Raw genomic sequence first — 23265 nt, 5'->3', positions numbered from 1 at the left:
AAGGCTGTATCTTGGAAAGTTCAGCCAACCAGCATTTTTTACTTGATTTTTCTTTATCAGTGACTCTCATGTGGTAAAATTTCATTACTTTTATTCTGGAAGCATTTTCCTTGTAGACCAGTGCATTTGGCATTTTTGGCTTTCTTTTGGCATTATGAAAACCTTTAGGCTTAACTGTGGTATGATTAAGGTTATCCATAATAGATATGGAGGCACCAGCTGTATATGGCTGAGTTCTGGCATATGTCTGGTTAACCAAAAGACTGGGCAAAGAGTGGGATCAAGTATAGGGATGGTATGGCATGTTTATGGCAAGCCAGAAGATTGAATAAAGAGCGGCAACATCTTATGCCATATATGGATGTGTTTTGGTTGTGTTTTGACATGTTTCTGTAAAGCCAAAACACTGCGCAAAGAGCGGGAATTTCTACCCAGAAGAAAACCCCACTTCATTTTAAAAGCATGATCAACACAAATTTTGGGTGAATTTTGGCCTCCTTGTGGCCTCTCTTTGGGTCAGTTTTGGCTACTTTTTGGCCAGATTATGGGGATTTGGGGCTTTTCTGGGACAATTATGGCTATATTTTGGATATCCGCCATTAGTTTTGGGTGAATTTTGGCTTCCTTCTGGTTTGATTTTGGCTTGCCTATTTTGGGCTGCCCAGAGCTTTGCCAAAATGGCATGCCAGTTTTGGGCCAGATTTAAGCCATAATGATTTTGCTATCTGGGATGTGTCTTATTTTCTGACAAACATGAACATTTTTCTTGTTGTGCTTCGTCTGAGCTTTAACTGTAATAAAAAGGTAGTATTCGTTCCAAAAAAACTGCATACTTTGGGATTTTAAAATGTATATTTCTGTCTTTTTTTTCAACCACTTTCAACAATTCAGAAATACTTGACCTTCATGCACAGAAGTCCATTCAAAGCTTTAGCCCTCATTGCTATTTCATTGTGTAAGTCTACCAGCGTCTGTCCCTTCCTTGACTGAGTGGAGCCTTTAGTCGGGCTGTATCTCACCGTTCATGCTTTCACCAAACTTACAGAGAGTTTGAGCTCCCTTTGAGGAAAGACTGTTAAATAATGCAGGTGGTTAAGTAAGCTTGTCGGGACGAATTGTAAAAAAGACCCTGCTTCAGTGAGCTGGAGCCTGTTAGAGAGAGAGAGACGAGGGTGGGGGTGGGTGGGGGTGGATATGGGGGCCGCGTGACTTCAGCCCTCCAGAGTCCTGTTCACACTCATGGGTCGAATACAGAACGTGGCGTGGAACGTGTGTGAGGGGTGCAGCCGTGACGAGGATGCCAACCCAGGTCCCGGCGCCCCCGCCATCATGTCCTCTCACTGGTGGGTTATGGATCAGTCTGGCACAAAAGCATTCTTAGTTTCTTTTCCCTTTCATGCATCAATATCTCTTAGAGCTAATAAAGTTGAGTTTATTGACCTACACTGTCACTTTGAATTTAGGACAGCGACAGGAAGAGGAGACACTTATTAGACATGTTATAACATCATCTTCTGACAAAGGAGAGTACAAATGAGTGTCTCTCAGAGTTGAGGATGTGACCAGCATCTGATACTCCTTCAGTCTCCAACAGCACAGATCTGAACAGTCATGTGTGGTGTTGTCAGTGTAGTCCGGGGCTGCCCCCTGCTGTCCACTCACACAAACCGCAACTCCACGTTGACATCCAAGCTGCTGAACACCTCCACCCATGAGTGACCGTTGGAGGCCCCGCTCGTTCCAGTCTGTGCTGTGGTAAAATGTTAAACACCAATTACACATTCCATAAATTCTTTACAAAGACTTCCAAACATAAATATAGCAATATGTGATTTATTGTGTCTGGAGTTTGTAAGACCTTTGAGTGACAGATTTACGGATTAACTCTTTAACCTGTGAAGACCCAAATCATCTACTGCAGGGGTGTCAAACATGCGGCCCAGGGGCTAAAACCAGCCCGCCAAATGGTCCAATCTGGCCTGCGAGGTGAAGTAGTGAAATGCAAAAATTACACTGAAGATATTAACAATCAAGGATGTTAAAATAATTTTAGGTCAATTTCATCTGAAGTGGATCAGACCAGTAAAATACCATACTATCATAATAACTATAAATAATGAAAACTACAAATTTTTTCTTTGTTTTAGTGTAAAAAAAAAGTAAAATTACACAAATGTTAACATTTACAGACTAGCCTTTTACAAAAAATGTGAAAAACCTGAACAAATATGAACAATCTGAAATGCCTTAAGAGAATTAAGTGTAATTGTACCAATATTCTGTCTGTTATTAAATGTTTTGTGTATTTGTAGATCCACTGTGATCTGTAAGTTGTAATGAACATGTGAAAATGAGAAGCTGAGGCCAAATAATGGCATAAATTGTTAAAAGTTCACTTTTTTTCTTAATAAATTTCATTTTGGTCATGGTTGTTCATGTTTTTCCACATTTTTTAAAAGGGTAGTTTGTAGGTGTAAAAAATTTGATAGTGTACAGTAATTTTACTTTTTTCACTCTAAAACATAGAAATCAGACATATACATTTTGAATTGATATTATTTATGTATTATTGTGTTATTATTTTAATCATCACCGGCCCACTGCAGGTCATATTGGGCTGTATGTGGCCCCTGAACTAACATGAGTTTGACACCCCTGATCTACTGATAGAAACTTTTTAATACCTGTTGATCCACTAATCCTATAAATATATGTAAATAATTTGTGTAAAATACCATTTGTCATCTTTTCATGGTCATCAGATATGACCCATTTAGACGTTCAGAGACTCCGTAGTGAATGTGGAAACACCATCATCTTCTACAACATTGATTCACCAGTAAAACCCATGGAGTTTAATAAATGACAGTGGATGGACACTCTGGGTTTATGTTCAGTTAATGATAGATTTTGCTGAAAAAGTCATTGTTTCTTCAGTTTTCTCTATTTTTTGATATAATAATCCTCAGCTTTACTCTTTACGTATGAACATCTACATCAGTGGTTCCCAACCTTTTTTGGCCCATGACCCCATTTTAACATCACACATTTCTGGCGACCCCAGACATTCAAAACAGACTTTTTTTTTTTTTTTTGCTGAAATTAATTTGTTTTTGATCATGTAATAGTTTTCTATACAATGTTGCAAATAAATGTTAATTTTTGAGGACATTTAGTCTATATAATGTATATTATTATGGACAGAGGCAGTAAAGCCAGGTGTAGATTACTGCACAAAGTGAGAATTTGATTTTCCTTGGTCAGGATATGTACAGTCAGTCCAGCTTGGATTTACAAGGCTGACAATTAATACTGAACAAACAACAACTCAAACTCTGAATTATGAAAGAGCTGCAGCATCTGAAACTGACCACAATGAACATTTGAAAGATAAACAGTACCACAGTGCTTCAGTTTCAGCTTCAGTTTGTCATGTCTTTTATGGATTGGGATTGGCTCGTTCAACTCACTATATATTTTTTATTAGTAAGATTTTTTTTTTAATCAATTACTAGAAATTTCAGGCGACCCCATTTGAATCCAGGTGACCCCACTTGGGGTCCCAACCCCAAGGTTGAAAAACACTGATCTACATGATTAGTAAATTAAATGTAGGAAATTACTTGATTTCTGTTGGAAAAAAAAACAAACAAAAAACCCCCCCCACAAAATGCAGAAGATAATGTTACAATAAGTGGTGATATATACTTAAGGGCAGTTAAATGTAGAGAAAACTTCATCTGGGAACTGCCACAAAGGTCATACTGGGTCCTTATGGGTTGAGTGCAAAAGTCTCAATACTGCGACAAGCAACATAACTGAATGATACAGATAGCTTTTTGAAATCTTAATATCAAAATTGATTTTTTTAAAAATAACTCTGGCACCTAAAAAGTTAATTATCAATTTTATGGATTATTAAGGCCTATATTCAGATCAATTATATTTATGACTTTTTAAGAATCCATGGAAACCCTGTGGATTTATAAGAACTGCGATCAGATGACGGGTTTATTTATACCTTCATGAGTGTGGTATCACTCAGATTGGTTCTTCTAGCACATCATCTGTAGCAGGTAGATTATAAAAGACATATTTGTTGTATCCCTTAGTTTCTCTGCACTCTTGTTAAGAAATGCCACAGTTGGTGCTCGAAATTTCACTCTAGTCTCATGCCTCTGTTAACAACTACATCCCTGCTTCAGCCAAGTTTTCTGTTGGATTAATATCAGAGCTTTGTCAGAGCCAGTTCTCAACATTTGCTTTAATGACTTTAAACCATACTGTACTGGTTTGGAGGCATGCTTAGGAACATTGTCCTGCTCAGATATTCACATGCAGGTTTTACATTCCTTACTGATATGTTTAGACAACATGAAAATGGCTGTAAAAACTGTCATAATGCAACCCGTTTGATTAAGAGCTACAGTCCCTCTGTAGAAAAAAACCCCAGATAATATGATGTTGTGTGTTCCCAGGGTGTTCATATGTGTAGTATTGCTTGGACAGATGAAGATGATGCCTTTAAGTGGTTCTTCTAAGGCAGGGGTCTCAAACATGCAGCCCGGGGGCCAAATGCGGCCCGCCAAAGGTTCCAATGCGGCCCCTGGGATGGATTTGCAAAGCGTAAAAATTCCACAGTCAAGGCTGTGGAACTCATTTTAGTTCAGGTTCCACATACAGACCAATATGATCTACAGTCAAATAATAACATAACCTACAAAAAACAATGACTCCATATTTTCTTCTTGGTTTGGTGTGAAAAAAATATTACACTACGCCTATAAATAATGACAACTTCAAATTTTTGTCTTTGTTTTAGTGCAAAAAATAACATTAAATTATGAAAATATTAACATTTACAAATTATCCTGTAACAATAAAATGTGAAAAACCTGAACAAATATGAACAATCTGAAATGTCTAAAGAAAATTAGGCACAATTTTAACAATTTTCTGCCTATTACTCAGTGTTCAGTGTCTTTGTAGATCCAATCCATACTGCACATGTAGAAATGATAAATTAAGGCATAATATTGTTAAAATTGCACTTATTTTTCTCAAGAAATTTCAGCTTTTTCAGGTTATTCATATTTTTTTTGTTTGGATAGTTCATAAAAGTAAGTATTTTCATAATTTAATGGGGTTTTTTTGCACTAAAACAAAGACAAACATTTGGAGTTGTCATTATTTATAGGTTATTATGTTGTTACTTTACTGGTGCGGCCCACTGGAGATCAAATCAGGCTGAATGTGGCCCCTGAAAGAAAATGAGTTTGAGACCCCTGTTCAAAGGACTAACCAGACTTGTGGCATACTAGAATTTCTCTGAAGTGCTTACATTTTAACAATTTTAACAAGTAAACTGACTCTACAAGGCCCTAAAACAGTGGGAAATACACAATTAACTTCCAAAGTAAACTTTTGTCAAAGTATATCAAAATCTGGGAGTTTCGAGGCAGTTGCCACTTACAGAATAAAATCAAATATATAAAAAGGTAAAAACTGTCTTTTTTTTTTTTTAACCTGAACTTTTTTAGGACAACCTAGGTGGACTATCTTAACTAAATGAGTGGTCTCTAAACAATGGTTTGAAATGTTGGAAGGTGTGAACTTTCTATTTCTAGTAATGCTGGGAAACATATGGGTTTAATTACTCTTAACGTATGACTTCCGGCCTTTACCGCAGTACTGTAGCCCAGCTGAAATAACAGCTGCAATTACTGTTAAAATATATTTCACCAACACACCGCTCTACACAGGTTTAGATTTTTAACAGAGGTCATATTTTTACACCAGAATCTATACAGTATGTATGTAACATGTCTACTGATTTTCAAGTTTGGGTTTGACTCATTTATTTCAAACAATACAACTATGATGTGTGTGTGTCAGTTATTCAATATCCTCCTGAGACCCAGCAATGTATTTTTGTCCTGTTTAGGGTACAAAAGTTTGACAGTTTTGTTGAAAAAATGCTGTCCCATTACAAAGGACATTCCATTAAAAAACACATACAAATAATTTTAAAAATATATCTGAAAAATAAAAAAAAACTGTTGCATTTTGCAGTTTCCAATCAAGAAAATTGTTTAATGCAAAAAAGCTAAAACTACCACTTTCCTGGGTCTCTGGAGGATATAAATAAATAATGAATATTTACAAGTAAAACACTATCATCATACATGAAATGTAATTATATCATACCGTTTGTTATTCTAACAGCAGAACAAGCCATAAATTGATATAAAGGTTCAATTATACAAAAAAAAAAGTGATGTAATAAGTATTGTAAATAGTAAGTGGTCTGTCAGGATAAAACATCTGGATCATTTATACACTTGTTCATCAACAAACTTGATAATAAAACAAAACTGGCTTCTTATTCATGAATATATTTTTATTCTGTATAATGCTGGTAAATTATAGCATAATTACAAAATGGCCATAACATGGTTCTGACAGCCTTGAACACAAATGAACTTCATTCCAGAGAAAACCGTTCCACTGCAGGGAAACATGCCTGGAACAGTCTGGTCTTGAATGAGCCACTGGAACGTAGATTTCATATAAATACAAAACTGATTTTAAAGTTTTAGACATGAGAGAACCTCCAATTTATATCTGAGGTGGCGGCAGTGCCAAATCCTCACGGTGATGTCTAAACACTGATTTGTTTTGTTTTTTTCTAACTTTCCAGCCGAGTGGAACTGATTGTCCTGCTGTCATTAAGGCCTGTTGATAATCTGTACATCAGTCTAAATTAAATCCTACTTTTATTTTGTTTTATCAATAAAAAAATAATTATAAAACTATAAATTATAACTAAGCACATACAAAAAACACTGATTATGATGCCAAAACTAAAGGAAATTAGGTTTCACCACAGTAAACAAAAAGGACAACAAATGCTGAGAAAATAAACGGAGATATGTGCAGGTTTGAGGAGTAGTAACAGAACAGGAGAGATGCTCATATTATTGCTTTGGTGTGCACCAAGAGGAAAAGTATGTCCAAATAAAGAGTGCAACATAAAGGTGAAGAGGTCAAGCTGCATCTCACAGTTTCACACTTATTCCCTTATGGACTTACTGTAACCTGGACTTAAATACACAGTGATGTCTTGTTAATTCATGGTAGATATTAACGCCTGCCCTCCCGCCCACTGTCGTTGTTCTTTGTGCCGCTCTGCGCTGCGCTGGTCAGAAGCCGAAGATGTCGTCGCCAAACGGGCTGATGGGAGTGTTTTCGTTAGTGCAGTCCCAGTCCGGTTCGGTCAGCCAGTCTTGGGGCGTCACCCCAATGTCCAGGACCTGGGGGTTAGTACGCGACACTGCCAGTCTGAGGAGACAGCAGGAAGAAAAATAAACCAAAGTAAACTCACTAAAAGCATGACATAGTCACTGTTCATTCCACTATTTTTCCTGTCAGCGTCCACTAAAAGTCTACAACTGTTACAGGAGAGTCAGTTTTGGACCACGGCATTCTATGATTCAAATGAACAAATTAAACAAATGATATCCCTTATAATACAGTCCTGTAGATAGTGGTCAGGAAACTTGGATAAACTATGAAACTGTAATATTAAAAATACTCAGAGAAACACTGATATGATTCTCACATAAACAACATCCATCTGTCACAAATGACTCACTTCCTATAGGATGTGACAAACCCACCCTGCTGCTGCTGAGCTTCACTTGTTAGCCTTTTAGCTCATTGGCTGGCAAGAATGGAACATTTTTCTTAAATAGCAGCCTTAATACACTGGAAGTTCTAGAAAACTGTTAGGATAACAGTTTGTTCTGAGGTTTGTGCCAATGATTTAACCCATAAAGAGTGATAAATTCATTATTTTAAAGTCCAAACACTTACTGACATTGAGTCCAAATGCAGGCTGATATGTGCCTCTGAGTTACATGAGTTGTCTCTACCTTAAGACAGGCTTCATTCATACACTCCTGATCAAAAATTTAAGACCAGCTGAGAAATTGCATCAGTTTACATTTTTCACTGTTGGATCTTAAGAAGGTCGTAAGTAGAGTTTCAAAATGCAAAAAGAAGAAATGGGAGTGAGAAAAAAAAATTGAGTGAGCAATTTATTAAAAACAATTAAATTGAAATAAGCTGTTCATCAGCCAATCAAAAGTTTAACACCACAGCCTTTAAAAGCCAAAATCTGCGCAAAAATGTGAATTCAATGTCATTTTCTGTCCAGTATTCACACTGTCATGACCTCCTGATGGCAAAGGCAAAAAAGCTTTCTCTCTTTGAACATGGTTGGATTGTTGAGCTGCATAAGCAAGGCCTCTCACAGCATGTCATCACTGCTGAGGTTTTTGAGGAAAAAGGTTTTTGCGGTTTTTGCTGAGGAACTTTTGATCAGCTGATGAACAGCCTATTTCAGTTTAATTGTTGTTTTCAAAAATTGCTTACTCAATTTTTTTATTTTTTTTTTTATGTCTCTCTCTCATTTCTTCTTTTTGCATTTTTAAACTCTTAGAACCCTCTAAAGATCCAACAGTGCAAGATGTAAATTCTTCCAGTTTTTCAACCGGTCTACAGGAGTGTATTTCACTTACAATGAGCCTAAAATGCTTTCAATGAACATTTCAACAAAAAAAAAACAACACAAGCAATAACTGTAAAGAAAATGTAATTATTGAGGAGATATGATTAAAATACTCAAAACAGAAACACAAGACTGGGACTTGTGCAGGGATATTATCATTTGTGCCTCATAAGCACCAGAACCTGGTTTAATAATATTTATGTGAGCATAACATGTTAAAAGCTGTAAGACAGAATGATATTACTGACTGAAAGAGTTTGGAATCAAACAACAATGACATACAATTTAATTAGGATGTGTTAAACAGCTAAACAGCCTTGGCCACTTTTACTCCTTTTAATTACTTGGAGGTGCTTTTATTTGTGTTTTTTGTCATCTACTTTTATTCAGGCCTCTTTCTTCTGCCTGCTGCCTGTTGACCAAATTAGCTGAGTTTATTTCATTTAGCCAGACTCATCTGCTGATTCAGTTTGATAAAGGAAATTCAGCTACAAGCATGAGAGGATTAAAAGGATCGATCTGTCGCTCATGTGTTTCATGTTAGGGGCTTATCATTTATTGATGTTAACGGCTGACAAAGTTGACTAAATCCATCATAACACACTGGTGGGTTTTTTCTGATCAAGTTGGCACTCCTGACCCTGCCGTTGGTTTACAAGTGACTGGCGTTAACAAATCACCAGCCTCCTGCAAAGCACAGACTCTGACAAACTGCACGTAATCACAAAAGCATGACCAAATCTTATATACGTTAGCTGAGCGACTCATTTTACAGAGCAGAGCTCAGCCCAGCCTCTCAGGCATGTTGGTGTAGCTATAACCTCAATCGCCTTAATCCCACTTCCTCTGTTTAGCTACAAACAGCGTTTTGTCATGTGGATAATAACGTGTACAAAGTCACGGTGAAGGTCAACAGGATTACTGTAAGTCCAAATTCAGTACACTGGAACCATGGAATAAGTGGTGTGATCTGTAATAATGTTAGCCAGTTTAAGTGACACACTGCTCTACTTAAAATATGAACATTTAAAGAAAGGTGTGTGTGTGTGTGTGTGTGTGTGTGAAGGGAAGGCACACTTCCACCACTACTTCAGTCCATTCAAGAAAAGACAAATAGTCTACATATCACATGAATGATTATGAGGAAAAAAAAAAAAAGACTAAAGGGAGTTTTAGTGATGATGAGATGAGTAAGAAAAACATTTTTCACTTTGACTGAAATTCAATACATCGAATTAGCTTTCTTTTCTGAACCCATTTGATCTGGGAGTCGGTGAAGAATACAGAAAGCTATTTCACACTATTGAAGCCAGCCAACGCTAACACTACTGACCTGTGGGACAGTATTATTGGGTTTGGCGGTGATGGAATGAACTGGATTGAGGTTAGTAATCAGGATAACTACACTAAGTAAAGCTCAGTTTTACCTGTAAATGAACCATAGCTATCCAGAGCACAGCTGGAGACACAAACACAACAGACAGGACAGTTTAAAGCTCAGCTAGACACTACAGATATTCTCACTGACTGTGTTATTTTGTCTCTCCATTTTCTATTCTCTAATTAAGAGTGCGGCATGTTTATTCTGCATTTTACACTAATCATCATTTGCTCATTGGAGAATCAATAAGGAATCATTTCACTAAATTAAAGCATTAAAGCTAATTTCTTACCTAGAGAAAGCTTCATCCAAGCCATCTTCTATTTCCTGGGAGAAAAAAGGATAATGAGGCTCAATACATGCTCCATGAATGAAGCAGAAGTGTGTGCAGAAGGTGTTTATTAGCAAGATTTATGCTTCAACATCACTGACAGATGTAGTATTCCAATGTTGAGTGACACTTTATTTGTATAAGCATATTTAAAGTGTCCTGATTTAAGATATTCTTGAAGCTATCATAAAACAGGACAATTTAATGTCACAGGATCTAAATCTAACATGAAACAGGTGTCAAGATTTAAATTCAAAGGGAAATTCATCACGTTTTACTGTTGATGTATGGAGTTTACATGTCGTAAAATGTATCCAAACTAGTGATGGATTTTTTCTGCTTCTGTTCCGATCCGATTTTTTTTAGGATTAGTTTTACTGATACTGATCTGATACTGATCCAATACTGACTTTTTACAAATAAATTTTGATTTAAATTTGGAGTAATTATTCATATGTTATTATGCTATTATTTTACTTGAGATCCAATTGGGCTGAATGTGGAACCTGAACTAAAACAAGTATGACACCTTTGATTCTTAATAATTTTAATATAATTTTTCAAAATCATACTGTGGGCCAAATCAGAACCTTTCGTGGGCCGGTTTTGGCCTGCGGGCTGTGTGTTTGCCACTGCTGTAGCGCGTTTATGGATAGGTCCATCCAGGTATATATATATGAGGGTGCGTTTTGTGCTGTATGTTAGTGATGCTTGCTGGTCGGGTCAGGTTAAAAGAGTGTCAGTTTATTTGCGAGGTGCGTTGGGTCGGGTCAAACAATTCCACAAAAGCCCCACGAATTGGAAAAAAAAAAAAACAGACTCACCCATCACTACCGCACGTACCTCTGAATGAGTACATGAAACTTATAGACGCTTTACTAATTCCTGTAAGCCTCCCGCTGATGTGCTGCTCATTTTTCTTTTCCCCACCTTTGGTAACTTTAATTTGAGGGGGCAGGACATTTGCGCCCCCACCCCCCCTCCCCGAACCGGTCCTGGAACCGCCCAATCTTGTGACTAAATCCAATCCCATCTTCTAAAAAAATGCCAGACTGGCAGCCGATACTGATCTGTAGATCAGATTGGGACATCCCTAACCCAAACTCCATTTTAATACACAGTACTACAGACTATTATTTTACATCTTACTAACAGAGGACTAATTTACAGATGGACCATCAGATCACTCATTAGAGGACCCAAATAAAGCATATGAGACTGGAAAATTACAGACTGGCTTCATTTTGGCACTGAGGTCCTCTCTCCATATATAGTCCCTCTGTTAGTTCAGTTAGTCCAACTATTTAATTTGGATTCGTCAAATTTCAGAATAATTGCATTTTAATTTCAGCTTTTATTTTCACACATTCTCAGAGGTTCAAAACCTTACATAAACCAAGTTCACTGCTTCTGTAAACATCCTGGAGGATTCTGGGAGTTAATGTCCTGTCTTTATAACTTCAGACTGTCATTAACTGCATTCACAAGGCTACAAGTCTGGTTCCTCTTTTAGGAGAATCAGCCGAAAGTTTTTCTTTTCCAAATAATAGTACATAAATATGGATATTTTGAAACTTCATCTTGAGACAGTATCCGAAAAGCTATAGGGATTTTTGAGCAGGGCAATGAACCCAAGTACAGTCCCCCAATGGTAACAACATGGCTTAATGCCAACAATGTAAACATAAACATTTGGAATGATCGTCACAAAGCCCTGACCTTAATCCAGTGGAACATTTGTGGCGAAACTGAAAAAATGGGTTTGTTCAAGGAGGCTAACAAACCTGACTCAGTGTCATGAGTTCTGCAGGAGGAATGTCTTGCAGAATTCCTACATGTTTATTGTTGGGTGACACTTATGAAAGGCTACTGTGTTTGTTTGATTCAAGTTAGAAAATTTGACAATCAAACCAAATAAACGTATGACCCTTAGAACACGTGATAAAAGAGTGGGGTAAAGTGGGGTTATTGAACTACATATGAGTTGTAGTAAACTGAATCTGATTGCATTTAGACAAAGTGCATGGAACCGTCCTCAACTGGGCAAATGCTGATTTTGCCAGTTTCAACGTGACACCAGAGGAGTGGGGGCTCTTACCCACGCTGGGTTGTTATTGGTCTCTGAAGACCTGTGGTTATCCAGCTCATCCTCTTCTACATTCCCATTGGTCTCCAGCCCATTAACACTGTCCACAAGGTCCAACAAGTTGTCTGTAGCAGCATCTTGGAAAGAGAGGAAAAGCTCATTTAGGTCAGGCCTGATGGTGGCACCAGAGGAAAGACAGTTAACCCTAATTTTTGTCTTACCCGATCCTTTCAGGCTCCCCGGGCTGTTGGATCGGTCTGAATCTGAACTATTGCTGGCCTCTCCTGCTGAACCAGATTTGACTCTTTTCCCTTTCTCTAAAAAAAAGAAGAGACACGCAAAGACATAACACCAGCAGGACAAGACTAGACTAGAACTTTACAGCAGAGATCAATGGCCTTGATGCATGAAGTCTGATAAGAGTAAAAATTACTCCTGTCGACAGTATGTGGGAACTGGGGATAATGTGTGTGTCATTTCCAGGACTGGATGAGTGAACGGTGCGATGCCTACCTTCTTTGGCTACTTGCCAGAGTTCAAAAGCTACTGTGAAAGCTTGTGCTACTGTCAAAGCCACTGCCTGAGCCTGAGAACAGGAGAAAAAGAACAAAGTATGGCTGAGAGAGTTTGGTAACTGTCTAGTGACACTTGTTCTGTGGAGTCATGGCTGTCATCACTTTGGAGACAGCTATGACTCGACATGTCTCACATTTGCTGTAGTGAACTCTTTCTGTGTTTTAGAGCCACCAATACCATAACAGATTAGCAATTTATTGGATTTTATTTTTATTTTCACTATTGGTTCTCCAAATTGTATTTACAATACTAACGTGCTTACATGGAATTTGTGTTGTTTGTCGACACTAGCTGACTGTATTTTTAAGTTAACAAAAGGGAAATATATCAGTATAGTGTATTAGTTCTTACTATTTATATCCTGTCACAACTGCTACAATTACACATACTGTGATGGAAGATTTTGACAATGTTGCCTACTACTACAGAAGCAGAACAGAGATGGTGGAAAATCCAACCTGAATCCTCTACATAGAAATTAGTTTATTGTGGCTGCTGTCTTGGGTGTAGGCAACTTGTATGTTTAACAGACATAACTAAATCTTTTCACAACATATTTTCTCTCTAAATATAATTTATTGTAGTTAGTTTTATAAACACACATTACAGTTTCTGTTAGTAATTTTTTTAGACTTCTTTTTAAATACCCTCCACACACCTAGTTTGTCAATCATTTGTTAATTTTTAATCCATGATAATCTTACTACCTAAAATTGTGCTGTAATTAAATGCAACCTGAAACCTGTTTAACCTATCCTCCAGGATACATTTTGATACTGCAAGCTGAGGGAAGGATGGGACAGAGAATAGCAAGAGGTTATGAGCTCTATGCCATGATAGAGACAATTATTAACGAACACTGTTATCTGAGGAGGAAAAGAGGAGCAAAGAGTGAAGTAGGTAAGATGAGAGGAAAAGTGCCCTTCTGCTTTTCAATGCACAGGAACAGGAAGACGACAGACAGCACGAGGCGCTCGCCTTCTAAAGTTTCCTCCTGAGGATGGAGAGAGATGAGGAGAGGGCTACACTGTCATAGACGAGGATAAGACACCAAGGAAATCACGTGGATTCTCTCATTCACCCAGTTACCTTCAAAGCAAATTTTGAGGTCAACTACTAAAGCCAAACATCTGTTTTAATTATGCATTTTACACTTCTTTTTTGTACTGCTATTAATTTAAGTTTTTATGCTCCAGTATATATTGGATCTGAGAGCCCAGTTACAGTAGAGCTTAGATTTGCATATAGAAACACTGTCCAATTACTTAACTAAAGACATCAGTTTAATAACACCATAGTGGTAGTTTGTGTATCTTTCAGTTGGCAAATACATGCTGAATGCATACATGAAATAGAAAAGCACTCGGATAGCGCAGACCTCCACCAAGGCAGATCACCAAAATGTAATCATTTGTTCCTTGTGCCAGTATCAACATTTCCTGATAATTTCTTCAAAATTCTTCCATAACTTTGAGTTATCTCGCTAACAGACAGACAAACAAACAAACCCCGATGAAAACATAATGAGTACATATTAACTATTTCTACAGGCAGAAATACTTATGAATATAGTTTCTGTACCTGTATGTGTGCTGTCCATTGAACATTCACCATATAATGAAAGACACTTATCTATATGTTGAGCATGGTGATGCACTACTCACCACTTTCCTCTTTGAGCAGAGGTAGGCGTGGCACTCTAGGGTCCCATTGAGGGTGTTTTGAGCGATATAAGCAAACACTTTATCGTGCAATTTGTCCACTGTGCAGTAGGATATCCTGTAGGTCAGAGGTGACAGGTCACACACACAGAGTACAAGAGTTCACAGGCTATGTAAGCCATGTGCCAGCAATGAGCTTACAAGGTCATGACTCTGCAGACTGAGGCTTCCACCTTGTGTAACAACACCAATACATACACACTTCTGTGTAGAATGTGAGCTGTTACACACATACCTGTATATGGAGACATTTTCCAGGAGTTTATTGGTCAAACTGTCGTACAAGACTATTCCTTGAGGGGAAACCTTAAGAGCAACCTTCTGAGGCTTCTTCCCACTGGCTTTAGCCTGTTACCCATAAACACATAGAGGCTTGTTTAATATCACATTGCTTGCTGACCTGTGGAAACTATTACAGCAGCAACAGCAACATCCTCTCACCGTGGCAACAATCCTTTTTACAGCAGCTGCTGATAGCTCCTGACCCTTGGGCTGGTCCACTAGTGTCATGCCGAGGTGACGAAGATTAAAGGTCATGCCCTCTAGGATTGTCTCCCTTGTGTCAGTCCAGTTCTCTGGGAGCTCTGCAGGGAAAGGCATATGTTCAGGAAAAAGTGGGTCGATACATTGATCAACAGGAAACTATCTGATAAACACAGTTCTTATTGAAAACATCAAAATGTTTGTTGGTTACAGCTTCAGACACTGATCTGACCGCAAATCAAAATAAATAACACCAAGTTTTGAGAAATTTCAAAGAGTCTGAGAAAAACATAGAGTCAGAGGAAATGTAAACAGTCTATGTTGAAGTTAAAGTTGAGCCATTTCATCTGCTCGCTCCCTGAAGCAGAACGCAAAACAGGGTATCTAGGTCAGAGGTACTGTCAATGTAAAGTAAATATTTCAACTCCAAAACAACTTACAGGGCAGGGTCAGGAGCAAATGCACATCAGTGACAAACTATGATGAGGGAAACATGCTTTTCTTTTTGAGAATAACAAAAACCACTGACATTTTACCTGGAAAGGAGTGGGAAGTATAAAAGGTTAACTGTTGAAGGAACAGAAGTTACAGTACTTCTGTGTGCTTTCTTATCAGTTTTGGTGTGGATGGGGCTGGCCCTGACCCTCTGCCTGTGTTTACACATATCTCCTGAGAGAATGAAGGGAGGGGAGAGGGCTAAGAGGAGAAAAACATCTCTATTACCTGGAAAGCCATCCTTGTAGCACTTAGGTCCTCTGGGATGGAGTGCATACCACATACTCATGCAGACACATGTTCACTTACACGTGCACAGACGCAGACTGTAATTTGTGAGGTCAGACCAGTGAGGGGGTTTTAAAGGCTGAGATGGTAGGGATTGGAATTTTTGTTTTTTATTTTACTGAAAATTTTAAAACATTTGCCCTTATCCATATTACAGAAGGTGGACACTGGAATATGCATCTTTTGAAGAACTACCTAGATCTATGTCTGTGTGACTTAGCCTATATATCCAGGCCAGCCACAATTTGTACATAATTGCAACCATTTGTCATTATTGTTATAATAAATAAATTCAGTTCCATTAAAACAGCTGGATGACTGGAAGTAATACAGGATTTATTTGCCATTGCCAAGATAATCCCCTCTCTTAGAGCAATGCTTCTCATTGAATAACATCTCTATTTCTTCTTTCTTCTGCTATGGTTTAATGCCTTTCGAGTGAAGCATTAGCACTCTGTGCTTTATTTTTGAACATCGATTATCCTCCTGAGATCCAGGAAAGTACAAGTTTTGGCTTTGTTTAATTAAATAATTGCCTATATTGGAAACATCATGATGCAACAGTTTTTTCAGATGCACTTTTAAAAAGTTTTTATGGAATGTCCATTGTGAAGGACATTTTTTTTCTTTGTATGAAGCTATAAAACTCTTGTCCACAAACGTAGACAGAAAAAACATAGGTGGCTCTTAGGGGGTTAAAATTAAAAGCATGGATTTAGTTCTGCTTTGGCCACAGTATACTGATCATTTTGGCAATTGGTGTCTTTAGTAATTTCTTTGCATATTTCAGTAATAAACCTTACACATTTAAAAGACTATTTATGTCAGACCTGCCCTGTGCAGTTTGTGTACAAAGTCTAAAAAGGTAAACATATATATCACTTGTATATACATGTTCCACTGTTCAATGTCAGTACAAGGCTCTGACAATTATTTGTAGGATAATTTAACTAAAATGTCCTAAACATGACAACCATATATAGCCTATTGTGATGACAGAAAAACACCTTTGTTGAGTCTCAAATCATACAGTACACTAGAAAATGTGTCATTGAAAACGTCGATGTCTGTGCTTCAGGGGACAACACTTTATATCTCATTTCCTGCCTGTATTCCTGATGTGTACAAGAACACAACAAACCAAGAAGGAGGACCAATGATAATGTGACCATGACATAGAATTGGTAGCCTAATTCGGAACAAAAAGACACTCCAAATAACCAAGACAAAATGAGGAATTTGGGTTGATGTATGAAATAGTCGGACAATCCATAAAACTACGCTAAAATTTGAAAATCACACTTGAGTAGCTACTTTTTATTTGTTGAGTATGTAATTCAAAGTACAATTAGGAATTGTCATGTGGTTATGTCATATGAACCATTTAATCCCTGAATTTACAGAAACGGTGCTACATTGTGATGGTACACAGCCTCACCTCAATCTGTGTCGATGTAGCTGAGCTTAATAAACGTCCTGGGTAAGTCTCTAGGTACCAGGCGGTGCTCAGACACAGAATGCAGAGTTTTGGGGTCAAAGGTCAGCGCCAGTGACACGTGAAAGGAAACAGCTGTGTTCTGTGTGAACTGAGACTAAGCAAAACCAGGTGACCCCACTGTAAATACAAGTGGACCTCACCATCTGTGAGCACCAGGAGATTAATTACTGGGTGTAAAAGTCTGGAGTTTTCTGATGGTAGTGTAGGTGAAGTGTCTCAGATGACAGAGGCATTAAAGGCACTCTTAGTGTTCCACCAAATCCCACACTGATGGATGAGGATCCATTTCATGCATCACCGTATAACAAAAGTCTTTGTGGAACAGTGTGACAACAAACATGCCGATTGAAAAGGACCCAACTGCAGTTCACATCCTGGCTGATTTGTGGTCCTACACCAAACACTGCATCACTGTGGAAACCACAAACTGTGCTCCTACAACTTAGGGGCTATCAAAGACAGTTTTTTTTTTTTTTTCTCAAAACCCAACTACTGCCACTACCATTTGGCTTTCTTTTTAACTCTACTGACTTAACTACACAGAAAAGCATGTTTCAAAGGATCCAAATTCATTACAGTCGATGTCAGATTTTTAGTGATGCACTGAAGTGAACAAATAAATGATAACGGGTTGGTTAAGAGGTCTCAGCAGGCACATACTTAAACAAGCATATCAGGAGCATTTTCAGAGCCAAACAGACAACGGCAGAATTCAAGACCGTTTCCCATCACTGCTGCAATGCAAAACTCACGTGTGTTGCAAAGCTCATTTGATCTAAGGATTCTGACCTTAATAGACATTTCAGTGCATAAATCACAGCCTTTTACCTTTACCCATTTGACCTCTGCTCTGCCTTTATGATCACAGGGACTCTATAAAACTAGGCTAAGCTAAATATTTTCCCACATACCAACTCTACTGTCTCCAAGTCTGAGTAGTGGGATTCTCTCACATGGACAAAAAGGAAAGTACAGTGATTGACTGTGATTAAAGAGAGGTTAAGATTAAAGAGCTCAATACACTTGAGAATAACATTTGAGTACAAACAACAAGGACATATTCAACTCCAAATTAACTGGTTTAATTATGAATTTTGTTGTGAATCCTATTCTCTTCATCCTTAAACATGCTGTGAGTTAAGTGCACACAAAGAGGCAACTGGGCTGGAAAATGAAGAAAACGCCAAGTACAAAAACCTGCAAATGCAATTAGGGCTACCTGAGCAAATTAGCAGGCTAGCTGGCTGACCACATAATTCAATATGAATTAATGCCAACATCAAGCAGTGCAGCCACATTATGCTGGTTATTGTAAGTAATTACCAGCTCACCTCATGACCAAATCTATAGTGGTCTTGTTAGTGTAACTCCATAAATCAACTATGGTAAAGCTACATGTCAGAGGAGACATTAACTTTATTCAATAAACAAGAGTTCTGCATGTCCAACTCAATCAAACACATGAGGGGAAACTGTTTTCAAGCAGTTTTCCGGAGAAGTTGGAAGAGTAGGGGTCAAACAAATCCTGACTTCATAACAGGTCAGATGTGCTCTAAGTCTGGCAGTGATTTATCTAAGTGCACATCTCCCATCACTGTATGCTAAGAAAGGATTTACATCTCCATTTGAGAAGGTTGAACACAGTTCACTGCAATAGACAAGCACCCTCTGGCTGGTCCTTGACACTGGCAGTGTGCCGGTGTGGGTCGTCTGGGTGACCAATACAGGGCCAGCCGAGAGGAGAAGGGGAAAAGAAGAGGGGCATTGCCATTTTCAAATAGAGCAGTCTCCATAGGGCTGAATAGGTTTGTCCTGTCATGCCCCTTTTTTAGTTCTGGGCTGGTGCTAGTGCCGGTTTGGAGTTGGTTCAACTTACAAACCTTCTAAGAAGCACTCTGAATTTTCCACAAACAAGAGAGCCACGTCATTACATCACTGTATACACCTTTGCTTTCCCAGCAATGCTAGTGCTAATGTCAAGAAGTCTGGCTCACAGGAAGTGCTCTATTGGAATAAGTCTGTCACTGGGTGACTATTACAATCAGTGTTCTCCTCCCCTTCACTATGTGTGTGTGTGTGTGTGTGTGTATGTCCCATGTTGACAAGTCTGGATTGGGGTTGACATTGTGCAGCGTAGATGTTTACATTTTGGGGAAATTTAAGGACATATGTTGTTTCACTGTGTGCAAATGTTCCACCACAACATTTCTCTGCTAACTCACTGTCAGTACATCCTGGGTTAAGATAGTTGATATCGGTTCAAAGAAATCCAAAGACATTGCTAGCGCCACCATCTCTGCTGAATACCATTCTAGAAAAGGTAGAGAATAGTAGAGATGGGCCTGCAGTTGTAGAACTCCAACCCTACATTGACATCTAAACACAACTAGACCAATGCTACACTTGCTGCTTTAGTACAGATTGCAGTCAAAAATGTTTCTTTGGATTTAATAGTAAAGATAATCCTGCCACTTGATGTAAACGGTTGGTTCTTGGTATAAAACCAGCCAAGTGTTGCTGTTGCTCTAGAGTCATTTCTCTTGGCTGAGAGCTTGTTTATTGACTTCTACAACATAAAGATGTGATTCTAGATGAAGCACCAGCTCCAAACTGCTTGTTGAGTAATGGATGGGAGGAATGAAACTGTTTGTTGTGATCAAACACACCAGATGCTGCATTAAAAAATGGGTTCAGTAGTTGAAACACTTTTGAGTTCATGCCAGTTAGCAGTATTCACCTGACATCCCTGAGCTCAAAAGGGTAAAGTGATCCCACATGGATCCTGTAGGCCAGAGTCTGACCTGGAAGTCTGGCATGGGCGATATGGGTCATTGCTGGTAAGGAATGTTTGCCCTGCAGCATTGAGAAGACCCTGGGATCTAGGCTACAAAACCATACCTCTATGACAAGTGGGTAAGTAGCTGCATGTAAGCTGCACTAATCACCAGAGGATACATCCAATTACAGAAAAACGCTTACTGCAGACAAGCCCAAATAAATAAAACAGACAAATCATATCTAGCATTATATTTAAGGATTTTTATCTTGTAAAATCTCAGTGGCCTGCCCTTTTGTGTGTTTCTGTATAAATATGTTTATAAGATTTGTCAGATGATTACATCCATATAGCAGGAAAAGGTTGGCTTAAGAATGTACAGTATGTAAACATCTGACTCATGCTTTAACAGAAATTTGCCAGCAAGAGAATATGTGTCTGCACTTATTTTCCAGGTTAGCTACTAAGGTTACAGGCAGTAATGGGGAACATACATTGTAATCTACCCTGCATTTTCTAATGGAGTGGTCCTATATGGAATTTAAAATAGACTGTGCTGAACTTGAGCCCATGGGGGCCGTGCACTGACTGACCCTCAGCATTCCTGTATTGTCTGCTTGGTTACAAACTGGGAGCTTTCAGGCTTTCTAAGCTCCCCCCTGGTCATTCCTCCAGAACTTTACGGCCAGGATCAAGTGAGATTTAGTTTACAAAGTGGCCCTTGAGTCCTTCAATGGGCACCAAAGTGGCCTCTAAGTTGGAAAAAAATAAGCACATGTTTCTGTGTGTGCAAGCTCCTAGCCTGTTGAAGGGCTCTTGAGCAAGACACAAAGTAGCTGTGGGTTTTTGGTCTGACCCTGACCCTTCTGGGAAGGGGTGGACATTTTTGCAACAAATGAGCACAAGAAAGAATCACTTTTCAACCTCATACCATAAAGTATTATTAGTTAGAGCTGCAACCGATGAATCAACTCAAAGTGATCCAAAAAAATCATTCAACCACAATTCTCCTGAATCGAAGCTTTGTTTCCATCGTTTCTCCGCTGTTAAACATTGGTTCCACTGTTGTGTTTCACACGGATGCTTATTGTGACACACAAAGAAGCTTCAATTCAGGAAAACTGCAGTAGAATATCTCCCTTCAATCAATTTGAATCGATTAATCGAGTCGGTAATTTTTGCATTGGCTTAGAGCACCTAATCGATTAATCGGTTGCAACTCTATTATTAGTGTATTCATTAACATTTATTAAGATATTCCACCTTAACCATCAATTGAAATGTTTTTTTCTTTAACAATATTTTCTAATTTAAACTACTTCAGCTAAATTCAGCCATGGTCTTCAGTTCCTCTTTCAACTTTTTCTACGTTAGGCTGTTCAGCTTCTTCAGTTTTCTTTTTTGACTTACACAATACTTTATAACTTCAGTAAATTCAGCCATTTTTCAAAAATTCAGCTGCATTCCAGCAAACCTTCAGCCCCCAGCCATCACACTCTGCAGAAATACCAATTCATCGAATTAATTCAGGATTGTATCTTAAAATTCAAAGTCAAAGGAGATGAGACACTAAAAAACAAGCTAAAACACAAAAAAAAAAAACCCACATGAGGAACCAAAAGCTAATTATGTATTCAGTGTAGAGTTTTGCATCTCTCAAAATAACATTGATTTCCAGGAAAATCAATAAACAGACTAAACCGCATAGCAAACAAGAGCAACCAATATTCCCTCTAAATAACTAAATAAATAAATAACACACTTCCCAAACTGCGTACAGTGAAAGAGTACAATTTTAGAAACGCGGTACTTTAGGTTAACTATGACAAACAAGTGATAACAAACTGAGACTTGAACGTTTAGCTAAAAAAAAGCCCATAACGCAACATTTTAGTACTTCTGAGATTAAAAAAAAAAAAAAAAAAGTTCACCTCTGGCACAGATGCTTTTTATAGTTTTCACAGACAATTTGTGTAACAGCGGTAAAAAAAAAAATAAAAAAAGAAAAGAAAAGAGAAAAAAACATATCAAAACAGAAACGGCTAATTATAGTAGTTAGCATAAATCAACATGTACGCAAAGTGGAAAATCTTGCTAACGGTCAAAACAAAGCTTTGCGGTGGTTTTTGTCCAAGTTTTCTTACTTCTGTGTCTGCCGGCCGTCCAGGACTGTTTCGCCATACTCGGACTCCGGATAATAGCTCTTCCAGCCGACCTCAGGGCATCCATGTCGGTGTTTTAGGGCACAGAGAGCGGCTGAAGTTGTCCGCTGAGTGTTTTGAGGCGGGTTGTTGTTGCTCGGACTGCTGATGATGGGGAGGACGGAGCCGTGTTGCCTTCCTGTGCTGTCAGAAATACCGCAATTTACGAGCGCAGTGCACGTGAACAAGCCCAACAGAGGTATGGGAGATGCATTTGAGTCAGCTGGGACATTTGACTTTCTTTACAAGCGAAAAGAAAACACAACTAACCTGCTGTGTTAATTTTATTGCTTAGTTCAAATTTCTTCCTATTTTTGCGGAGATTTGAAACACTTGTGATCATAGTTCATAGCCATACTCGTGTATTTTCCTCTTTGTATCAAAGAGTACACAGCATGATGAAAAAACAAAAACAAAAAAACGCTCAGAAAATCGTCTGGGAAAATCTAGGTAGTTTCCTGGGGGTAAATTTGCAAATTTGTGGTTAATCTCAACTTTTCAAGCAATTTCGTTATTAGTTTAAAAAAAAAATCTTATTATTCGGGTACTCGTGAATGCATCGTATGGAAAACCTGTTGATGATCAGCAGCATATCAGATTAAACAACTGGTTTGTGTACATTTATGTGGATATATTCGACCTTATCGTTGTACCTGCAATTTTTTTTTTTTTTTTTTTTTCATACTTTATTTACATAATACCATATACACAGAACAGAACATGGCATGGAGAAAACATAATGCTCGAGGTGAGGCAGGAAGAAATTAAATATAAATACATATATAGGTAAGCAAATTAAATAAATAAAAGTAAAGGAATAAACAAGAAGAGAAAAAAATAAAAATATATTTTTTTAA

The 23265-nt window shown here is 38.1% G+C and overlaps 1 protein-coding gene across 2 annotated transcripts; it reads right to left on the bottom strand.

Moving 5' to 3' along the window:
- Positions 1-6095: 6095 nt before the first annotated feature.
- ldlrap1a (low density lipoprotein receptor adaptor protein 1a) lies at positions 6096-22600 on the bottom strand. Of its 2 annotated transcripts, XM_030146531.1 has the most exons (10): positions 22352-22600; positions 15109-15251; positions 14903-15015; positions 14611-14725; positions 12884-12956; positions 12592-12687; positions 12383-12507; positions 10246-10280; positions 10000-10031; positions 6096-7341 (listed from the first exon to the last, which is right to left on the bottom strand). In XM_030146531.1, the coding sequence occupies exons 1-10, from the start codon at positions 22434-22436 to the stop codon at positions 7295-7297; spliced, it is 864 nt and encodes a 287-aa protein (XP_030002391.1). In that variant the 5' UTR covers positions 22437-22600; the 3' UTR covers positions 6096-7294. The 2 variants fall into 2 exon arrangements, with proteins under 2 accessions (XP_030002391.1, XP_030002390.1); XM_030146530.1 differs by lacking the exon at positions 10000-10031 and having other exon boundaries at positions 6098-7341; positions 22352-22597.
- Positions 22601-23265: the final 665 nt, after the last annotated feature.

Source organism: Sphaeramia orbicularis, chromosome 11 (assembly GCF_902148855.1).
Source record: "Sphaeramia orbicularis chromosome 11, fSphaOr1.1, whole genome shotgun sequence".
Classification (NCBI taxonomy): domain Eukaryota; kingdom Metazoa; phylum Chordata; class Actinopteri; order Kurtiformes; family Apogonidae; genus Sphaeramia; species Sphaeramia orbicularis.
The sequence above is the reverse complement of the archived record's forward strand: the minus strand, read 5'-3'. Positions and strand labels throughout refer to the sequence as shown.